The following is a 16798-nucleotide window of genomic DNA, read 5'->3' as shown; positions in this document are numbered from 1 at the left end:
TATTGAGCAGAGTACCCTGTGCCCTACAGGAGGTCCTTGATGGTTAGGCACTGAAAACTCTTGAAAAAAACTTCACTGTCAACATTTTGCATCATCAAATGAGCACTTCACGGGTGGGCAATAAATGTCTCATACATTTATGTTCTAATCTCCAAAAATGAGTTAAAGTACTAGGATCATGAGATGCCAACCTCATTATTTTGCAGAAGGTGAAACTCAGGTCCTGAAAGATGAGGTCACTGAATCCAAAGACACACTGCGAGTTGGGATCACGTTTCACATACCAATTTCTACACTTAATGGTACAGCAGAAGCAGAAGCCAGCCAAGCAGATCTGATGACCAGCCTTTGGAGAAAAGAAAGTGGGTAATGGAAAACACTGTACAAATTCCAAGAGTTCATTTTTGCAGATGAAGCAGATTTTTCATTCCCCGGTCTGGTAGGGTTTGCCAGTGTGTGCCGTGACTAATTCCTGTTGGCCCAGCTGAGGCTTCCTGTTTGCAGGGCGGCGCGACAGATTTGTTGGTATAATCTGGCTTTAATTCATTTCAGGCCAATCCTGGAAACCAGAGGCTCTGTCATGTCTTCACGGCAACATTAACTCCATTTTTCTTTCTTCACTCCTTCTATTAATAAGCAGAGGCCACTCAATAGGGCGATCTTAACTGCCCACTGAAGGTGGCAGCGATAGGTATAAATAATGCTTCTCATTGACTCTTTCCTTCTTTTCCAGGAAGAGTAGCGGTTTTGTTCTCTTATCTCTCAAGTGGCTCCAAAGTTGATCAACTCATTCGACTCAGCTTAAAAGGTTTCTTCTTTGCCCTTAGTCACTCAGGCATGTCCAACTCTTTGCCATCCCATGGATTTAGCCTACCAGGCTTCTCTGTCCGTGGGATTCTTCAGGCAAGAATACTGGAGCAGGTTGCCATTTCTTCCTCCAGGGGATCTTCCTGACCGGGAGATCGAACATGCGTCTCCTGTGTCTCCTGCATTGCAGGCAATTCTTTATCCACTGAGCCACTGAGGAAAAGTTTCCTGGGAAAATAAAATTTCCAGGGCAGGCTTTGCAAGAAAGGGCCAGTCCTCCAGCACCACCTGATGAACTCCCTGGGCTTCAGAGTAGCTACGAGAATTTCCTCTAAGCCCCAGTGATGTCCACATTCAACTCCATCCAGAAAAGTGTGGAGTGGTTGGAACCTGCAATATTATCCAAGGAGGTTTTAACATGGTCCACAAATATAAGAAGGCAGCTGACTTACTGAGAATAGGAGTTAAAAGGAAGAAAGGTAGAAAGCAAATATCTGCAGCTGTGGCCAGAGTCTTCCACGTGTGGGAGGATCCGTAGAGGCCCTCAGGACAGTCTGAGATGAAGGGTGGTCACTGGGCACAGACCCTTTGGCAGGGGGAATACAGGCGTCAAACACTCCTCGGCAGAGGTACCTGTCCGTCTTGTTCATCTTCACACGTTGGGAAAGGCCTCATCTAAAATCTACCCAAGAAGGAGAGGCTGGGACGAACTGAGAGAGTTGCATTGACATATATATGTAGATATACACACTACTATGTGTAAAATAGACAGTAGTGGGAAGCAGCTATAGGATAGCAGGGAGCTCAGCTCGGTGCTCTGTGATGACCTAGGCGGGTGTGATGCTGGGAGTGGGAAGGAGGCTGGAGAGGGAGGGGATATGTGTATACTTATATAGAGTCACGCTGTTGTACAGCAGAAACCAACATAACATTGTAAAGCAATTACCCTCCAATTAGAAAAATAAAATAGGGCTTCCCTGGTGGCTCAGTGGTAAAGAATCCACCTGCCAGTGCAGGAGACATGGGTTCGATTCCTGATCTGGGCAGATCCCACATGCCGTGGAGCAACTTAGCCCATTCGCCACAACTACCGAGCCTGTGCTCTAGAGCCTGGTAGCCGCCACCACTGAAGCCACCGGTATGAGAATCCAAGCACAGCAACTAGAGTAGCCCTGACTCGCCCCAAAGACCCAGCATAGCCAAAATATACAGATAAAATTACAAAAAATAAGCAAAATAAAATCCACCCAAGTCCAGAGCTATCCTTGGCAGAGAAACCGAAGTCAATTATTTTGTTCATTGATGAATCCTTTGCCTCCCCATGAACTAACCAGCACAGCCAGGGCGATGTGGAACACAGCTGGGCACTGTGTACCGCGTGCCAGCACCCAACTCTGTGAAGGGGAAAGAGCACCCGATGACTGGCAGGGGGCACCCACGAGACCTGGGGAGCTAGGGAGAGGGTACTCCCCTGAGGACGAGGTGCTGGGCAGACAACTGTACATCAGTACAAACCTCATACACTTTTCAATGTATAGTCTTAAACTCACTCATTAACACATCACCTAAGATAACAGTCATACTTCCCTTAACATTTAGGAATTCTATGTAAGGCCTAGTGAATCTATTGGACATAATAGTAAAATGTAGTATTCTCCTCTGAAGACTGTTCGGCTGTGTACTCGACACCCAGGAACTGCCCACGATGGCTACCTTCTGCACCTTTCCAGGAACACGCTGCATGTTAGATGTCTGTGTCCACCCAGGAACTGCCCACGATGGCTGCCTTCTGCACCTTTCCAGGAACACGCTGCATGTTAGATGTCTGTGTCCACCCAGGAACTGCACACGATGGCTGCCTTCTGCACCTTTCCAGGAAAGCGCTGCATGTCAAATGTCTGTGTCCACCCAGGAACTGCCCACGACGGCTACCTTCTGCACCTTTCCAGGAACGCGCTAAATGTTAAATGTCTGTGTCAAGTGCCCTACCATTCCCAATCAATTTCTTTCCTTTCCCATCTCTAAGAATCACATGGAACATTTTTAGCACTACGAAAGCATTTCAGAACGGGAAAGATGGGAAAAGATATATTGATATAGATCTGTCATATTTATCTTTGGGAAAATTTGAAATATAGGACATCTAGAGGGTCTAAGCGGAGAAGGCAATGGCACCCCACTCTAGTACCCTTGCCTGGAAAATCCCATGGACGGAGGAGCCTGGTAGGCTGCAGTCCATGGGGTCGCTAAGAGTTGGACACGACTGAGTGACTTCATTTTCATGCATTGGAGAAGAAAATGGCAACCCACTCCAATATTCTTGCCTGGAGAATCCCAGGGATGGGGAAGCCTGGTGGGCTGCCGTCTGTGGGGTCGCACAGAGTTGGACACGACTGAAGCGACTTAGCAGCAGCAGCAGCAGAGGGTCTAAGAGTAGTAAGTGATTATTTTCAAGTGTTTTCAGAAAACAAAGCAACAGGGGAGTTTTCTTAGACGAAACCTAATTCTCAAGACTCACAGACTTAGAGAACAAACTATGGTTACTGGGGGAAGAGAGGTGGGATGGGGCAAATTGGGAGTTTTGGAAGAACATATACACACTGTTATATTTAAAGTAGATAAGCAACAAGGACCCACTGTATAGCACAGGGAACTCTGCTCAATACTCTGTAATAACCTAAATGGGAAGAGAATTTGAAAAAGAATAGACACAGGTATATGTCTAACTGAATCACTTTGCTGTACACCTGAAACTAACACGACATTGTGAAACAACTCTGTGTGTGTGTGTTAGTCGCTCAGTTGTGTCCAACTCTTTGTGACCCCATGGATCATGGCCCACCAGGCTCCTGCATCCCTGGAATTCTCCAGGCAAGAACACTGCTCCAATATAAAAGAACATTTTTAGTAAATAAATAGAAAATAAAACAACGTCCCATGGGCATCACTTCCCAGGAGACCCTTAATAAAAGCTTCATAACAATGGCAAAAAAATAATAAAACTAATCCACACAAGGTGTATCAAAAGAGAGGCTGATATCTCTACGCACTGTTTAGCACAGAGAACTTGACTCAGTGCTCTGTGGTGACCTAAATGGGAAGGAAATCCAAAGAAGAGGGGATATATGTATACATGTAGCTGATGCACTTTGCTGTTCAGTACAAATTAACACAACTTTGTAAAGCAACTATACTCCAATAAAAATTTTTAAAAAATAATAAACACAGTTGGAAGCTCTGCAACTTGCTATTTTCATTGACCACTTCATCACCAGTATCTTTTTGAAGTCACTTCCTATAGATCTACCTCATTTATTAAACATAAACAACTAAAACACAGATTGATAATACTGTATTGTGTGGGTATAGTAGAATTTACTTACCCAGTTCCTCTTTTTTTGTTGCTGTTGTTTGTTTTTTTATTTTTTGCCCACACTACAGGGTATGTGGGATCTTAGTTCCCCTACCAGGGATCGAATTCAAGTCCCCTGCATTGGAAGCATGGAGTCTCAATCACTGGACCACCAAGGAAATCCCTACTTTCCTAGTTCCTCTTAATGGCTGTGTTTTCCAAATGTACTGTTTTTATACTAAATAATTCTGAATCAATATTCTTAATACACACCCAATTTGAATTTAAAAATAAATAAAAGAGAAGCTGATCTCTCTAGGTAGGTTCCAGAAACTTGGAAGTTCCCTTTCCCTTAATACTACACCTTATTCACATTCTGCTGCTGGGCCCAGGACCAGTACTTCTGTGACACAACTTCTTGATATTGCAAAGGTAAAGCTCAGCTGATTACCCCTTTCACCACATGAGTGACCAGGAGTCCCCAGGGCTACACACAATACCACAGAGGAGCAAGCGCCAGTTCTTGCCATTTTCATTTCACTCTTAAGTAAATGTGAGCAGCCAGGAATTGTATTCATCATGGGCTGTTCTCGTAAGGTTTAACATGTTTCTCATCTGCCATCAGCACAACACTAGGCTTTTGGTATTTCTTATAAATGAGTCCTTCCTCTTCAAAGAACATTTTAGTTGCTCTCTGTCCAAAGATTCACTTACGCAAAAGCATGACCTAAGGGAAAAATAAAAGAATAACAGTCCTTTTTAGCTTCTAAATCTTCTCACCAGCAAATACTCAAGCTTATCTAAAAGGGAGGGATGAGAAGAAGATGCTGGGGTTAGCGATTAGTGGAAACGCTGATCCCTAGTAGAAGGGCATTGCTGTGAGCAAGGCAAGGATGGGAAAAGCGTGGAAGAGTGATAACTCCTTACGTGGTTGCTCCATCCCAAGCACTCTCTTAGGTACGAGGTTGACAAAGATGAACAGAAAAAGGTTTCCATCTCTAAGAGAAATCAAAACTCCTAGGGAAGACAGACAGGCACAAAAAGTAGAAGAGTGTTCCATGCACAGACGGAGCCCATTCAATGCTTGTTGGCCTGATGATTTGCCTATGATAAAATTCAAATTCTCACACTGCACCACACCCAGGTCAAATTCTGGCTCCATCACCAACAATCTGTGTGGTGTTGCACAGGTTCCTCAACATCTCTGTGTTCCTGGGAACTACTGTGCTCAGTGCCCGGCAAACAAACGCACTTGCAGTTAGTATCAGTATCAGTACTGCTGCTGCCTGCCTCACCCTTCATCCTATGCTGCCTCTTCATCCCTTCCTGAAAACCCGCACTCCAGTCATACCAAGCCAGAGGCTGCTTCCCGGACACATCATGAGATTTCCTATTTCTGAGTTTGAGATTTTTGTTTGGTCTTCTCCATTGAGAGTGGGCTTCCCAAACTGGCTGTGAACCTTTTGGGGAAGGCATCGTGCTTTTTCACATTCATCGTTCCAGCACCTAGCACATTTCCTAGGTAGACACTTAACAAATATCTGTTGAATTAACTATGAAGTGAAAGTGAGAGTCGCTCAGTCATGCTTGACTCTTTGCAACCCCATGGACTATACAGTCCATAGAATTCTCCAGGCTAAAATACTGGAGTGGGTAGCCGTTCCCTTTTTCAGGGGATCTTCCCAACCCAGGGATCGAAACCAGGTCTCCCACATTGCAGGTGGATTCTTTACCAGCTGAGCCACCAGGAAAGCCCAAAAATAGTGGAGTGGGTAGCCTATCCCTTTTCTAGTGGATCTTCTCGACTCAGGAATACAACTAGGGGTCTCCTGATTGCAGGAGGATTCTTTACCAGCTGAGCTACCAGAGAAGCCCTGAATTAACTATGTGTTAAACTAAATCGTGAATAAAACTATACACATCAAGGTAGGGAAAGAGCGAAGAATTCTTCATAGGGAATAAAATCATGGAAGGTTTCCCATAGGAGCAGAGAATTTAACTTGCAAAGCTTTGAAGGATAAATTCACCAGGGGCCAATGGAGTGTTGTAGTGTTATAATCAGTATGTGTGTTTAGTCGCTCAGTCACGTCTGACTCTTTGGTGACCCCAGGGACTGTAGCCTGCCAGGCTCCTCTGTCCATGGGATTTCCCAGGCAAGAATACTGGAGTAGTTTGCCATTTCCTTCTCCAATTTTAATCGGTATAAGAAAATGCAAGACATGGCACAGAGTGGATGCTCTCTAAGCAGGGAGCTGAATGAAGGAAAGAATGGAGACACACATTTGTTCTCAAAACAACAGCTTTGTTTTTAAGTGCTAAGAAAAAAACCCAACTTGGATGGCTTGGCTTCATTTTAGCCTCTCCCTTGCATCAATAATATTATTTTTGTAAACTCGTGAGAAATGAGGAAGGAAAAAGTCTTAGACATTTCTCAGACTTTAACAGATAAACCAAATAATAATAAACAATCCTGACTATGATTCAGTCCCCTCATCGTCCAAGTCTCCTTTGCCCCAGCGCATTACTCCCCAAAGACAAGGGCAACCTCGTCTCCACTCTCTTCATCTGAGCTTGTGGAGCAGCGAACCTCAGGAACCAGATGTTCATGCAGAAAGGGAACTTTGCTCAGAGTCACATCTTTGTAAAGTGCATACAACACAGATCAACTATTTCCTGTTTATCAGTGGACAACAAGCAATCCAACAAAAGGCAAATGTGGTGCAAGCCCTAAGCCAAGACACATCACCAAACCTCCCATGACGTCGGTCTGCCTCTAGATATCCTGCTAGAGTTCGGCGAAAAGACTTAAAGGTCTGAAGAAAACGAGCAATGGCCACATGGAAGAGCAGTGAGGACCGAGACCTGCAGTGAGAGGTATAGGGGAACAGCAGGGAGAACAAAGGGAGCGGGGAGGCAAGAGTGACAGGAGGTGGTGAAAGCAAAAAGATCGAGGACCAGACCAAGCGGGGTGTTGATGGCCATGGCAGTCTTCAGGTGAACAGAAGAGACATACCTGCTTCCTTTACAGACAAATGGTCTACCAGAGAAAATACACATCAGTGAAACAGTCATCACAAACATGATAAGCACGATGAAGTAAAAATGCAAGTATTAGAGGGTCATCAAATGAAGCACTTTGGTGCATCTAAGGGATTTAGAAGAAAAGGCTTCCCAAGTTCTTTAAAGAAAGTATCAGCTAGGACATAGATGAGCTGGGGTAGTGGTAGAGCATTCCAGGGAGGGGAAACAGAATGGACTAAGGTTCAGGACAGAGAGTGAGAGTGAGCATTTGAGGCCAAAGCACTGAGTCTAAGGAGGATGGAGATTCTGAGGAAGAACACACAGCCAGACAGGGGTGGATCTTGGGAGCCCTTATAAAACACAGCAGAAATTTTGATCTCTATCCGAAAAGGAAGAGGAAGTCACTTTAAGCAGTGGAGAAATAGATTGGATCCGAGTTTTAAGAAGGTCACATTGGCAGGTAATTTAGTGTGGCTGAAATACAGAGTGCAGAATAGAGCTGGCAAGACATAACACTGGAGAAGTTGGCTGAGGCCAGGTTGTGCAGGAAATCCATAACAGTCTATCTGTCCAGAATTTTTTTTAAAAGAAAGAAAAAGTATAGGCAATCTAACATGCAAGAAGGAAAATATCAGATGGGAAATGGTGCTCTCCTTCCCACTAACTTTATTCTCTTGACCAATGAGACTGAAAGCTATTTTCTCCTCTTGTTCTTAGCCTCACAGTAACTGTCAATGTATGAGTCACTTACATTAGTGCTTCTTACACTCACTTGAATGTGCATAAAAATCCCTGGTGACATTATTAAAATGCAGATTCTTGTTCACTAGGTCTGGGGCAGAGTCTGAGATGCTATATTTCAAACATGCTCCCAGGTAATACCTGAGATGCTGGTCTATGAATCATACTCTGAATAGGGCTAAATGGAAGGCTTTGGGGCTTTTGGAACATATAGGTAATAGCAGGGTTAAAAATGCAAAACAAGAAAGCAAACAGAGCCAGGGGATTATGCCTCTGTTACTGTCCTGCCTTTTTTCAGAGAACCTGGGTCTGAGATATGTTTCTATAAAGAGACTTTAGGAGATGTTTGGTGTGTAACTTAACTGGAAGCAATTCAACTCCAACAATACTCAAGAAGCCCGACACTGGAGTCCTTCTGACGGTGACTCTGCACCACAGTGACACCTGCTGGTAGATTGGTGGGTTACATTTTAAGGCTTTGAGAATAATTGAGTCAAGTGAGCAAATTTTTTCACACATAACTTTGCCTGAAGTGCAACATCTGGTGATGAAAGCATCATTTAAAATTAAATGTCAGAAATACCTTGATAAGAAAAAAAGGAATACCTTTATAGGGGTTAAGGTCTTCACTGTATTATACTGATAAAAGCTTCAGGAAAAAAATAAGTGAGTGAATACACACATATATAATAAATTTCACTCATACAAAGGATATGCAGCCCATGATTTACCAATAACAGGTTATGTTGTCAATTCTGTATAGAAATTTATTCTTACAGAATTCTTTCACGTATTTGGCCAAACTCATATCGGTTGCTAACCTGTAACTGCAATTCGACAATGTTTTCATAAAAATAGCCTCTGGAAAAATGCTTGCTTAGTATGCAGTTTAGCAAAACTCAATTCATGTCAATGATGGGATGAATGTAGTTCTGACACAAATATTGGTGGGTATTTTTGTTTATATTAATGAATAAATTACCGAAGCAACAAAAACACACGTTAGGACATCTCTCATTTGCCAGTGACATGACAGTGACTTTTTTGTGGAACTGGATGGCAGTTTTGAATTCTGGAAGACTATTTCTTCAAGCTGGGGACTATTTATAATGTAACAGGTTAAGAAATAACACAATTTTAAGTTTAATCTGTACTGGTAACACTTTGCCATCATTTTCTTGAATCCAGTTGATCAACAAAGCAATATATCCGGCTTTGAATTTGTGAAACTTTTCAGCGTCCATAATAGAAAAGCTCCCACCATGACCAGTTTCAAATTACTGAGGTGACATCACTGACTGTGAAGTTGGGAAGATGTGCGTTAGCCCACCTTTCTAGGGCATTTCTACTATGCAGATAAAAAGGTGGAAATAACCTCAAGAGTATAGGTAACAGAAAACAGCAGTGAAATAATCAGGAAAGTGATAAAAAATTTTGAGTGTTCTGAACCTTTATTTTTAAATAATTTAATTGTAAGATTATTTAAATAGTGACTGTTTCTAAAAACCAGCTCACAAAGTTCCTAAAAGTTTGAGCACTGGTTCCCATGAGCCAGTAAGAGCCAGCTCTAGCCCAGCACGGGGTCCTCGGGATGTTTGAGGATAACGTGGAAGAGGATTCAGGGAGCAGAATACTCTAGGACTTGAGACCTAAGATTTTTTGTGCCAGGCAAAAAATGGCAGATGATGTCATGGAAATCACAGTAGAATATAGAATTATTTCTGATGTGAGGAAAGAACTCAGACAAGCCGCTCTGCCTAACAGCAGACGTAGCAGGGGCCTGGAAGGGGCAAGGCAGGGGCGCTAAGGCAGTGACAAGGATGCCAAAAGGGAAATGAGGGTGGAGAGCCCAGACTCTGGTGCATAATCTCGTCCAGAAAATAGAGGAGAAGGAGATACTCTCTGATTCATTTTATGAAACAAGTGTTACTCTGATACCAAACCAGACGAAACACAAAAGAAAAAAATAAAAAATAAAACTGTTGCCAATATCCCTCATGAATGTAAACACAGAATTTCTTAATGAAACACTAGCATATAAAATTCATAAATATATTTTTAAATTATATGTTACGACCAAGCAGACTATGACCCACGGATGCAAGAATAATTCAATACCTGAACAAAATCAATATAATTCATCATATTATCAAGCTAAAAAGGAAATAATGACATGATCATAGTGATCGATGCAGAAAAAGCATTTGATAAACTTCAAAACCTATGAACAATTTTTTAAACTTTTAAATTGTTTTTAAATTTAATTTTTAAAAACAGGAAATAAGGTGAACTTCCTCAACTTGATTAAAGTGCACCTATAGGGCTTCCCTGGTGGCTCCGTGACAAAGGATCCGCCTGCCAATACGGAGGACATGGGTTGGATCCCTGATCTGGGAAGATCCCACATCCTGCGGAGCAACTGAACTGGTGCGCGACAACTCCTGAAGCCCGCGCTCAAAGCCCGCAACTCCTGCAGCCCGCCCTCAAAGTCCGCGCTTCACAACGAGAGAAGCCACTGCACTGAGACGCCCGAGCGCCGCGACTGGAGGGCAGCCCACTTGCTGCGACTACAGAAAGTCCACACGCAGCAATGAAGACCCAGCAGAGCCAAGAATAAAACTGATTACTTAATTAAAAAACAAAGGCATAAAATGATAAATGCAAAACAACAAATGTTGCTTTGCAAAAACCCTGTTAAAAAGGATGAAAAGACAAGTTAGAGTGGGAGAAAACTATTCACAAACTACTTATACAACAAAGGGACTAGCATCTAGAATATATTTTAAAACTCTCAAAACTCAACAATAAAAAGGAAGCAATCCAATTAGAATATGGGCTAGAGACGTGAACAGACATTTCACAGCAAAAAATATAGAGACAGCAAGAAAGCCCATGGAAAGATGTTCAACATCATTAGATATTGGGAAATGCAAATAAAGACCACCATGGGATCTCATTATACACCTGTCAGGATAGTGAAAATTTAAAAAATCAAGAACATGAAATGCTGTTGAAGATGCAGAAAAACTGGATCATTCATAAGTATTTAATGGGAATGTTAGTCATTCTGAAAAAGAGTTTGCTAATTTTCTTTAAAAACTAAATATGCAACTACTATATGATCCAACAGTTGCATTTCTGGGCACTTATCCCAGAGAAATGAAAACTTATTTTCACACAAAAACCTATATCCAATTTTATTTAAAATCTAATTGCCCTCTTGTGGATTATACAGAAGTATACAAGCGCACACAGGACCAGATCTCTGTCCAGTCTCCTGCCTTGTCACTACATCTCTGCTCACTATACCTGGAATGGCACGTAAGTTTTGTCTTCATCCGATGGAATACTGGACGCTTGAAATTCTGTGATAAAAGGATTCTGAGGCCTTAGAATTCCAAGGCTGGCAGGAAAAGTTCTCATAATTAGTGGAGTCTGCCATGAATATAACTAGTAAAAATAGCAATATGCAACTTTAATATTTGCCATTTCTAAGTGGAAATGTGCTACCTCATTAATCATAGACTACTAAAACCAAAAGAGGCAGTAACAATTACCAAGCGCATAACTCTTATTGTATTGATAGAAGAAGTAAGAGACAGCCAGCCAGTTTATTATCTGACTTCTCCATTTTACCAAGTCCAGCCTTGCTCTCAGTAGTAACTGACCAGGTATTTCAAGTCCATGAGTTTTCTCTTTGTGTGGAAGGGATTTTACTTGTGTGCTTATTTCTCACAAACAGCTTTCTTGATGCTGGAATTGTCCTAGGGAAAAGGGGAGAGCATTCTAGAAAAGAAAATACCCAACTCCAAAAATGTGGAACAGAATCTCTTTCATATTCATCATCTTGCTAGTCAGGCTAAAGTTTCCAGACACTCTCTGCCCTTATTTTAAGAAGTACAGGTGTTCTTCACTCATATTTTGAGAAGCGGTACAGTAAAGCAATGTAAAAATGTGACTCTGGTACCTTCAAGTCCTTGGCCTACACAAATCAGCCCCCCACTGTGCTGTGAATTTACAGGAGTCTTCTCAGGTTTCCAGAAACAACAGGTTCCATCTTCCTTGTTAGTTCTTTTGCCCTGCTGATATCGAAGAGACCACTAGGGACTTCCCTGGTAGTTCAGGGATTGAGAATCCGCCGGCCAATTCAGGGGACATCGGTTCAATCCCTGGTCCAGGAAGATCCCACACACCCTACAGCCCGTGCTCTGCAACAAGAGAAGCTGCCAGAATGAGAAGCCCGCACACAGCAACAAGGACCTAGTGCAGCCAAAAATAAATAATAAAAATTAAATTAAACAATAAAATAGAACTTTAGGATAAATAAATGCTTTCCAAAAAAAAAAAGAGAGAGAGAGATCACCAAACTCCATGAATGGTGGTGGTGGTTTAGTCAATAGGCTGGGTTTGACTCTTTTGCACCCTTATGGACTGTAGCCTGCCGGGTTCCTCTGTCCATGGGATTTCCCAGGCAAGACTACTGGAGTAGGTTGCCATTCCCTTCTTCAGGGGGTCTTCCTGATCCAGGGATCGAACCAACGTTTCCTGCATTGGCAGGTGGATTCTTTACCACTGAGCCACCAGGGGAGCCTAAACTCTAGGAATAAAGAGTCAAATTAAGATTTTCAGTTCTTGACACTTTCATGTTTTTACAAGGGAAAGAAGACTGCTGCTTAAACCCTCTGGCCCTGAGAACACACTGGGCTAAGATATCTGAACTCATTCCTGGCTACTTTGGTTCCACGTGCCTTGAGCTTTACAGAAACTCTGTCTGAAGCCTCACTATAACCTCCCTGAGTAACCACATGGTGACAGTTAATGAATAAGCAAGGATTTGAGGATGGGTCAGCAAGCCTGACACTTGGTCTTTTGAGTGAAACCCATGATAACAGTGCTCAGTGTGCCTTCTGAGAGCTCCCAGGGCCCTTGTCACTGCTAGTCTCCCATCTTATCAGCAGGCACCGGAAGCTTCACATTACAGCAGCTAATCAGATGAAAACCCAAATGCATCCTCTAATGGAGGGAGAGACAAATGCCCTGATCTTTTCTCCTCACTCGCAGAGGCAAAACAAAAACACAGATGAAGGTGGTGATGCAGAAAAGCAAATGAGCTCTTCTGCTTCAGAGTCACAAGAGTGGATGCTGCAACTAAAATTAAAGATGTTTCAGAGACTACAGACACACATCAAAAGGACAGAAAACAGCCCAAGAAAGCAGTTATCAAATCATCCTGGAGACAATCTGCAAACTCCTTGCTCAGTAACAGTGATCAGTACAATCTACTTTCTTATATAGATAAGTTAGTTTGTAGCTAGAGATAATTTCATTTACAGCCTGTTTTTATGATATTTTTAAATCCTTGATATGCTATGTGGTCCCCAGAAATAAACAGAGCTAAAAACTAAGAGGATTCAAATAAATATTTAATGTGAAACTGTCTAAGGCAATCGGTGCTCATAATTTAGCCAAAAAGAGTATCTTTTTCATGAGTATTCTATTGCACCAACAGATTTCTTAGGGACTAATATAGTTTGTATTAAAAACATATTTGTAGTTGATTCAGGAAAGAAAACTCTTCTGACATTAACCTATTTTATCGAAAGGGGTGCAATCAAAAATGTATACTAGGTAACTTCATCTTTTTATTAAATTACCCTGAAGAAAAGAGCGATCTTACCATAGCGTGATTGAGACACTAAAATTCAAAGAAGCTTGAGCATGAGATAAATTGGGTTTATAGCATTTGAAAAAAATTAGTCTGAGATCAAGGGTCTGGGTGATTTTCTTCTGACAATTAATCACCACATGTGGTATATTTTAATACGTTTTTATACTCCATTTTCAAGGGATAAAATTTTGAGTGCCTGAAGGAAGTGTCAGCCTCATGTCAGGGGAGCAGTGGGGAGCGAAAAGAGGAAAGATGATAGTAATCAGGCAATTACAGAACTTGGTATTTAATTCATTTAAAAATAAAAACCCCTTACAATACCAGACCATCTTACCTGTCTCTTGAGAAACCTGTATGCAGGTCAGGAAGCAACAGTTAGAACTGGACATGGAACAACAGACTGGTTCCAAATAGGAAAAGGAGTACATCAAGGCTGTATATTGTCACCCTGCTTATTTAACTTATATGCAGAGTACATCATGAGAAATGCTGGGCTGGAAGAAACGCAAGCTGGAATCAAGATTGTCGGGAGAAATATCAATAACCTCAGATGTGCAGATGACACCACCCTTATGGCAGAAAGTGAAGAAGAACTAAAGAGCCTCTTGATGAAAGTGAAAGAGAGTGAAAAAGTTGGCTTAAAGCTCAACGTTCAGAAAACTAAGATCATGGCATCTGGTCCCATCACTTCATGGGAAATAGATGGGGAAATAGTGGAAACAGTGTCAGACTTTATTTTTTGGGGCTCCAAAATCACTGCTGATGGTGATTGCAGCCATGAAATTAAAAGAAGCTTACTCCTCGGAAGGAAGGTTATGGCCAACCTAGAGAGCATATTTAAAAGCAGAGACATTACTTTGCCAACAAAGGTCCGTCTAGTCAAGGCTATGGTTTTTCCAGTGGTCATGTACGGATGTGAGAGTTGGACAGTGAAGAAAGCTGAGCGCCGAAGAATTGATGCTTTTGAACTGTGGTGTTGGAGAAGACTCTTGAGAGTCCCTTGGACTGCAAGGAGATCCAACCAGTCCATCCTAAAGGAGATCAGTCCTGGTGTTCATTGGAAGGACTGATGTTGAAGCTGAAACTCTAATACTTTGGCCACCTCATGCGAAGAGTTGACTCATTGGAAAAGACCCTGATGCTGGAAGGATTGGGGGCAGGAGGAGAAGGGAACGACAGAGGATGAGATGGCTGGATGGCATCACCGACTCAATGGACATGGGTTTGGGTAAACTCCGGGAGCTGGGGATGGACAGGGAGGCCTGGCATGCTACAATTCATGGGGTCGCAAAGAGTTGGACACGACTGAGCGACTGAACTGAACTGAACTGAACTGAATTACTTTACAATATTGTGGTGGTTTTTGCCATACACTGACATGAATCAGCCATGGGTGTACATGTGTCCCCGCGTCCCGAACCTCCCCCCCGCCTCCCTCCCCATCCCATCCCTCTGGGTTGTCCCAGGCCACTGGCTTTGAGAGCCCTGCTTCATGCATTGAACTTGCACTGGTCATCTATTTCATATATGATAATATACATGTTTCAATGCTATTCTCTCAAATCATCCCACACTCGCCTTCTCCCACAGAGTCCAAAAGTCTGTTCTTTACATCTGCGTCTCTTTTGCTATCTTGCATATAGGGTTGTCATTACCGTCTTTATAAATTCCATATATATGCATTAATATACTGTACTGGTGTTTCTCTTTATGACTTACTTTACTCTGTATAATAGGCTCCAGTTTCATCCACCTCATTAGGACTGACTCAAATGCGTTCTTTTTTATTGCTGAGTAATATTCCATTGTGTATATGTACCACAGCTTTCTCATCCATTCGTCTGCTGATGGACATCTAGGTTGCTGCCATGTCCTAACTATTGTAAACAGTGCTGCAATGAACATTGGGGTACACGTCTCTATCAATTCTGGTTTCCTCAGTGTGTATGCCCAGCAATGGAATTGGTGGGTCGTATGGCAGTTCTATTTCCAGTTTTTTAAGGAATCTCCACACTGTTCTCCATAGTGGCTGTACTAGTTTGCATTCCCACCAACAGTGTAAGAGGGTTCCCTTTTCTCCACACCCTCTCCAGCATTTATTGTTTGCAGACTTTTTGGCGGCAGCCATTCTGACTGGAGTGAGATGGTACTTCATTGTGGTTTTGCTTTTCATTTCTCTGATAATGAGTGATGTTGAGCATCTTTTCATGTGTTTGTTAGCCATCTGTATGTCTTCTTTGGAGAAATGTCTGTCTAGTTCTTTGGCCCATTTTTTTGATTGGGTCATTTATTTTTCTGGCATTGAGCTGCATGAGCTGCTTGTATATTTCAGAGATTGTCAGTTGTTTCATTTGCTATTATTTTCTCCCATTCTGAAGTCTGTCTTTTCACCTTGCTTATGATTTCCCTCATTGTGCAAAAGCTTTTAAGTTTAATTAAGTCCCACTTGTTTACTTTTGCTTTTATTTCCATTATTCTGGGAGGTGGGTCAGAGGATCTTGCTGTCAGAGTCAGAGATTTATGTCAAAGTGTGTTCTGCCTATGTTTTCCTCTAGGAGTTTTATAGTTTCTGGTCTTACATTTAGATCTTTAACCTATTTTGAGTTTATTTTTGTGTATGGTGTTAGAAAGTGTTCTAGCTTCATTTTTTTACATGTGGGTGACCAGTTTTCCCAGCACCACTTGTTAAAGAGATTGTCTTTTCTCCATTGTATATTTTTGCCTCCTTTGTCAAAGATAAGGTGTCCATAGGCGCATGGATTTATCTCTGGGCTTTCTATTTTGTTTTACTGGTCTATATTTCTGCCAAGACATTTTAACCTGATAGAGGTTAAAGAAGTGCGATCTCTCCATAAAATCTAAAATTACAGTACACTATCTGCATTTAAAAGGCACATATGTCTTCAAAGGACTTCTTGAATACTTTACCCAACTTTGACACCAAGCAATACAACTGATTCTTCAACAAACATTTATCAAAAGCCAGATGATTTTCAGGTGTCCCTTCCCCCGGACCTGTCACCATCTGTACAGAAACAAGAAGACTCATCCAGGCTTTTCCACCCCGAGAACAAGGTTGATCTCTGCAACCAGCACTCTGAACTGACACCCAGCTTCCTTTTTCAAATGTGCTAAAGAAAACAGTGTATACTATTTGGTTGCATTTTCTGTGATTGGTTATTCTGTGATTGGTCTTTTCTTTTAATGTC

General features: G+C 42.1%; 1 protein-coding gene across 14 annotated transcripts in view; it reads right to left on the bottom strand.

Annotated features, from left to right (window-relative positions):
* Nucleotides 1-16798, bottom strand: part of POFUT3 (protein O-fucosyltransferase 3) — a 259490-nt gene that overhangs the window by 144554 nt on the left and 98138 nt on the right. For 4 of the 14 annotated variants that reach the window (XM_081523473.1, XM_081523471.1, XM_081523472.1 and 1 more), the window contains exon 6: nucleotides 4676-4886. The exons of the other annotated variants lie outside the window; for them this stretch is intronic. In XM_081523473.1, coding sequence (XP_081379599.1) covers nucleotides 4781-4886 — 106 coding nt within the window. In that variant the 3' untranslated portion in view covers nucleotides 4676-4780. Of the gene's footprint in view, nucleotides 1-4675; nucleotides 4887-16798 lie in introns of those variants that run through there. 14 annotated transcript variants of the gene reach the window in all.

This window comes from Giraffa tippelskirchi, chromosome 8 (genome assembly GCF_054371585.1).
Source record: "Giraffa tippelskirchi isolate mGirTip1 chromosome 8, T2T-mGirTip1v1.2.pri, whole genome shotgun sequence".
NCBI lineage: Eukaryota > Metazoa > Chordata > Mammalia > Artiodactyla > Giraffidae > Giraffa > Giraffa tippelskirchi.
The sequence above is the reverse complement of the archived record's forward strand: the minus strand, read 5'-3'. Positions and strand labels throughout refer to the sequence as shown.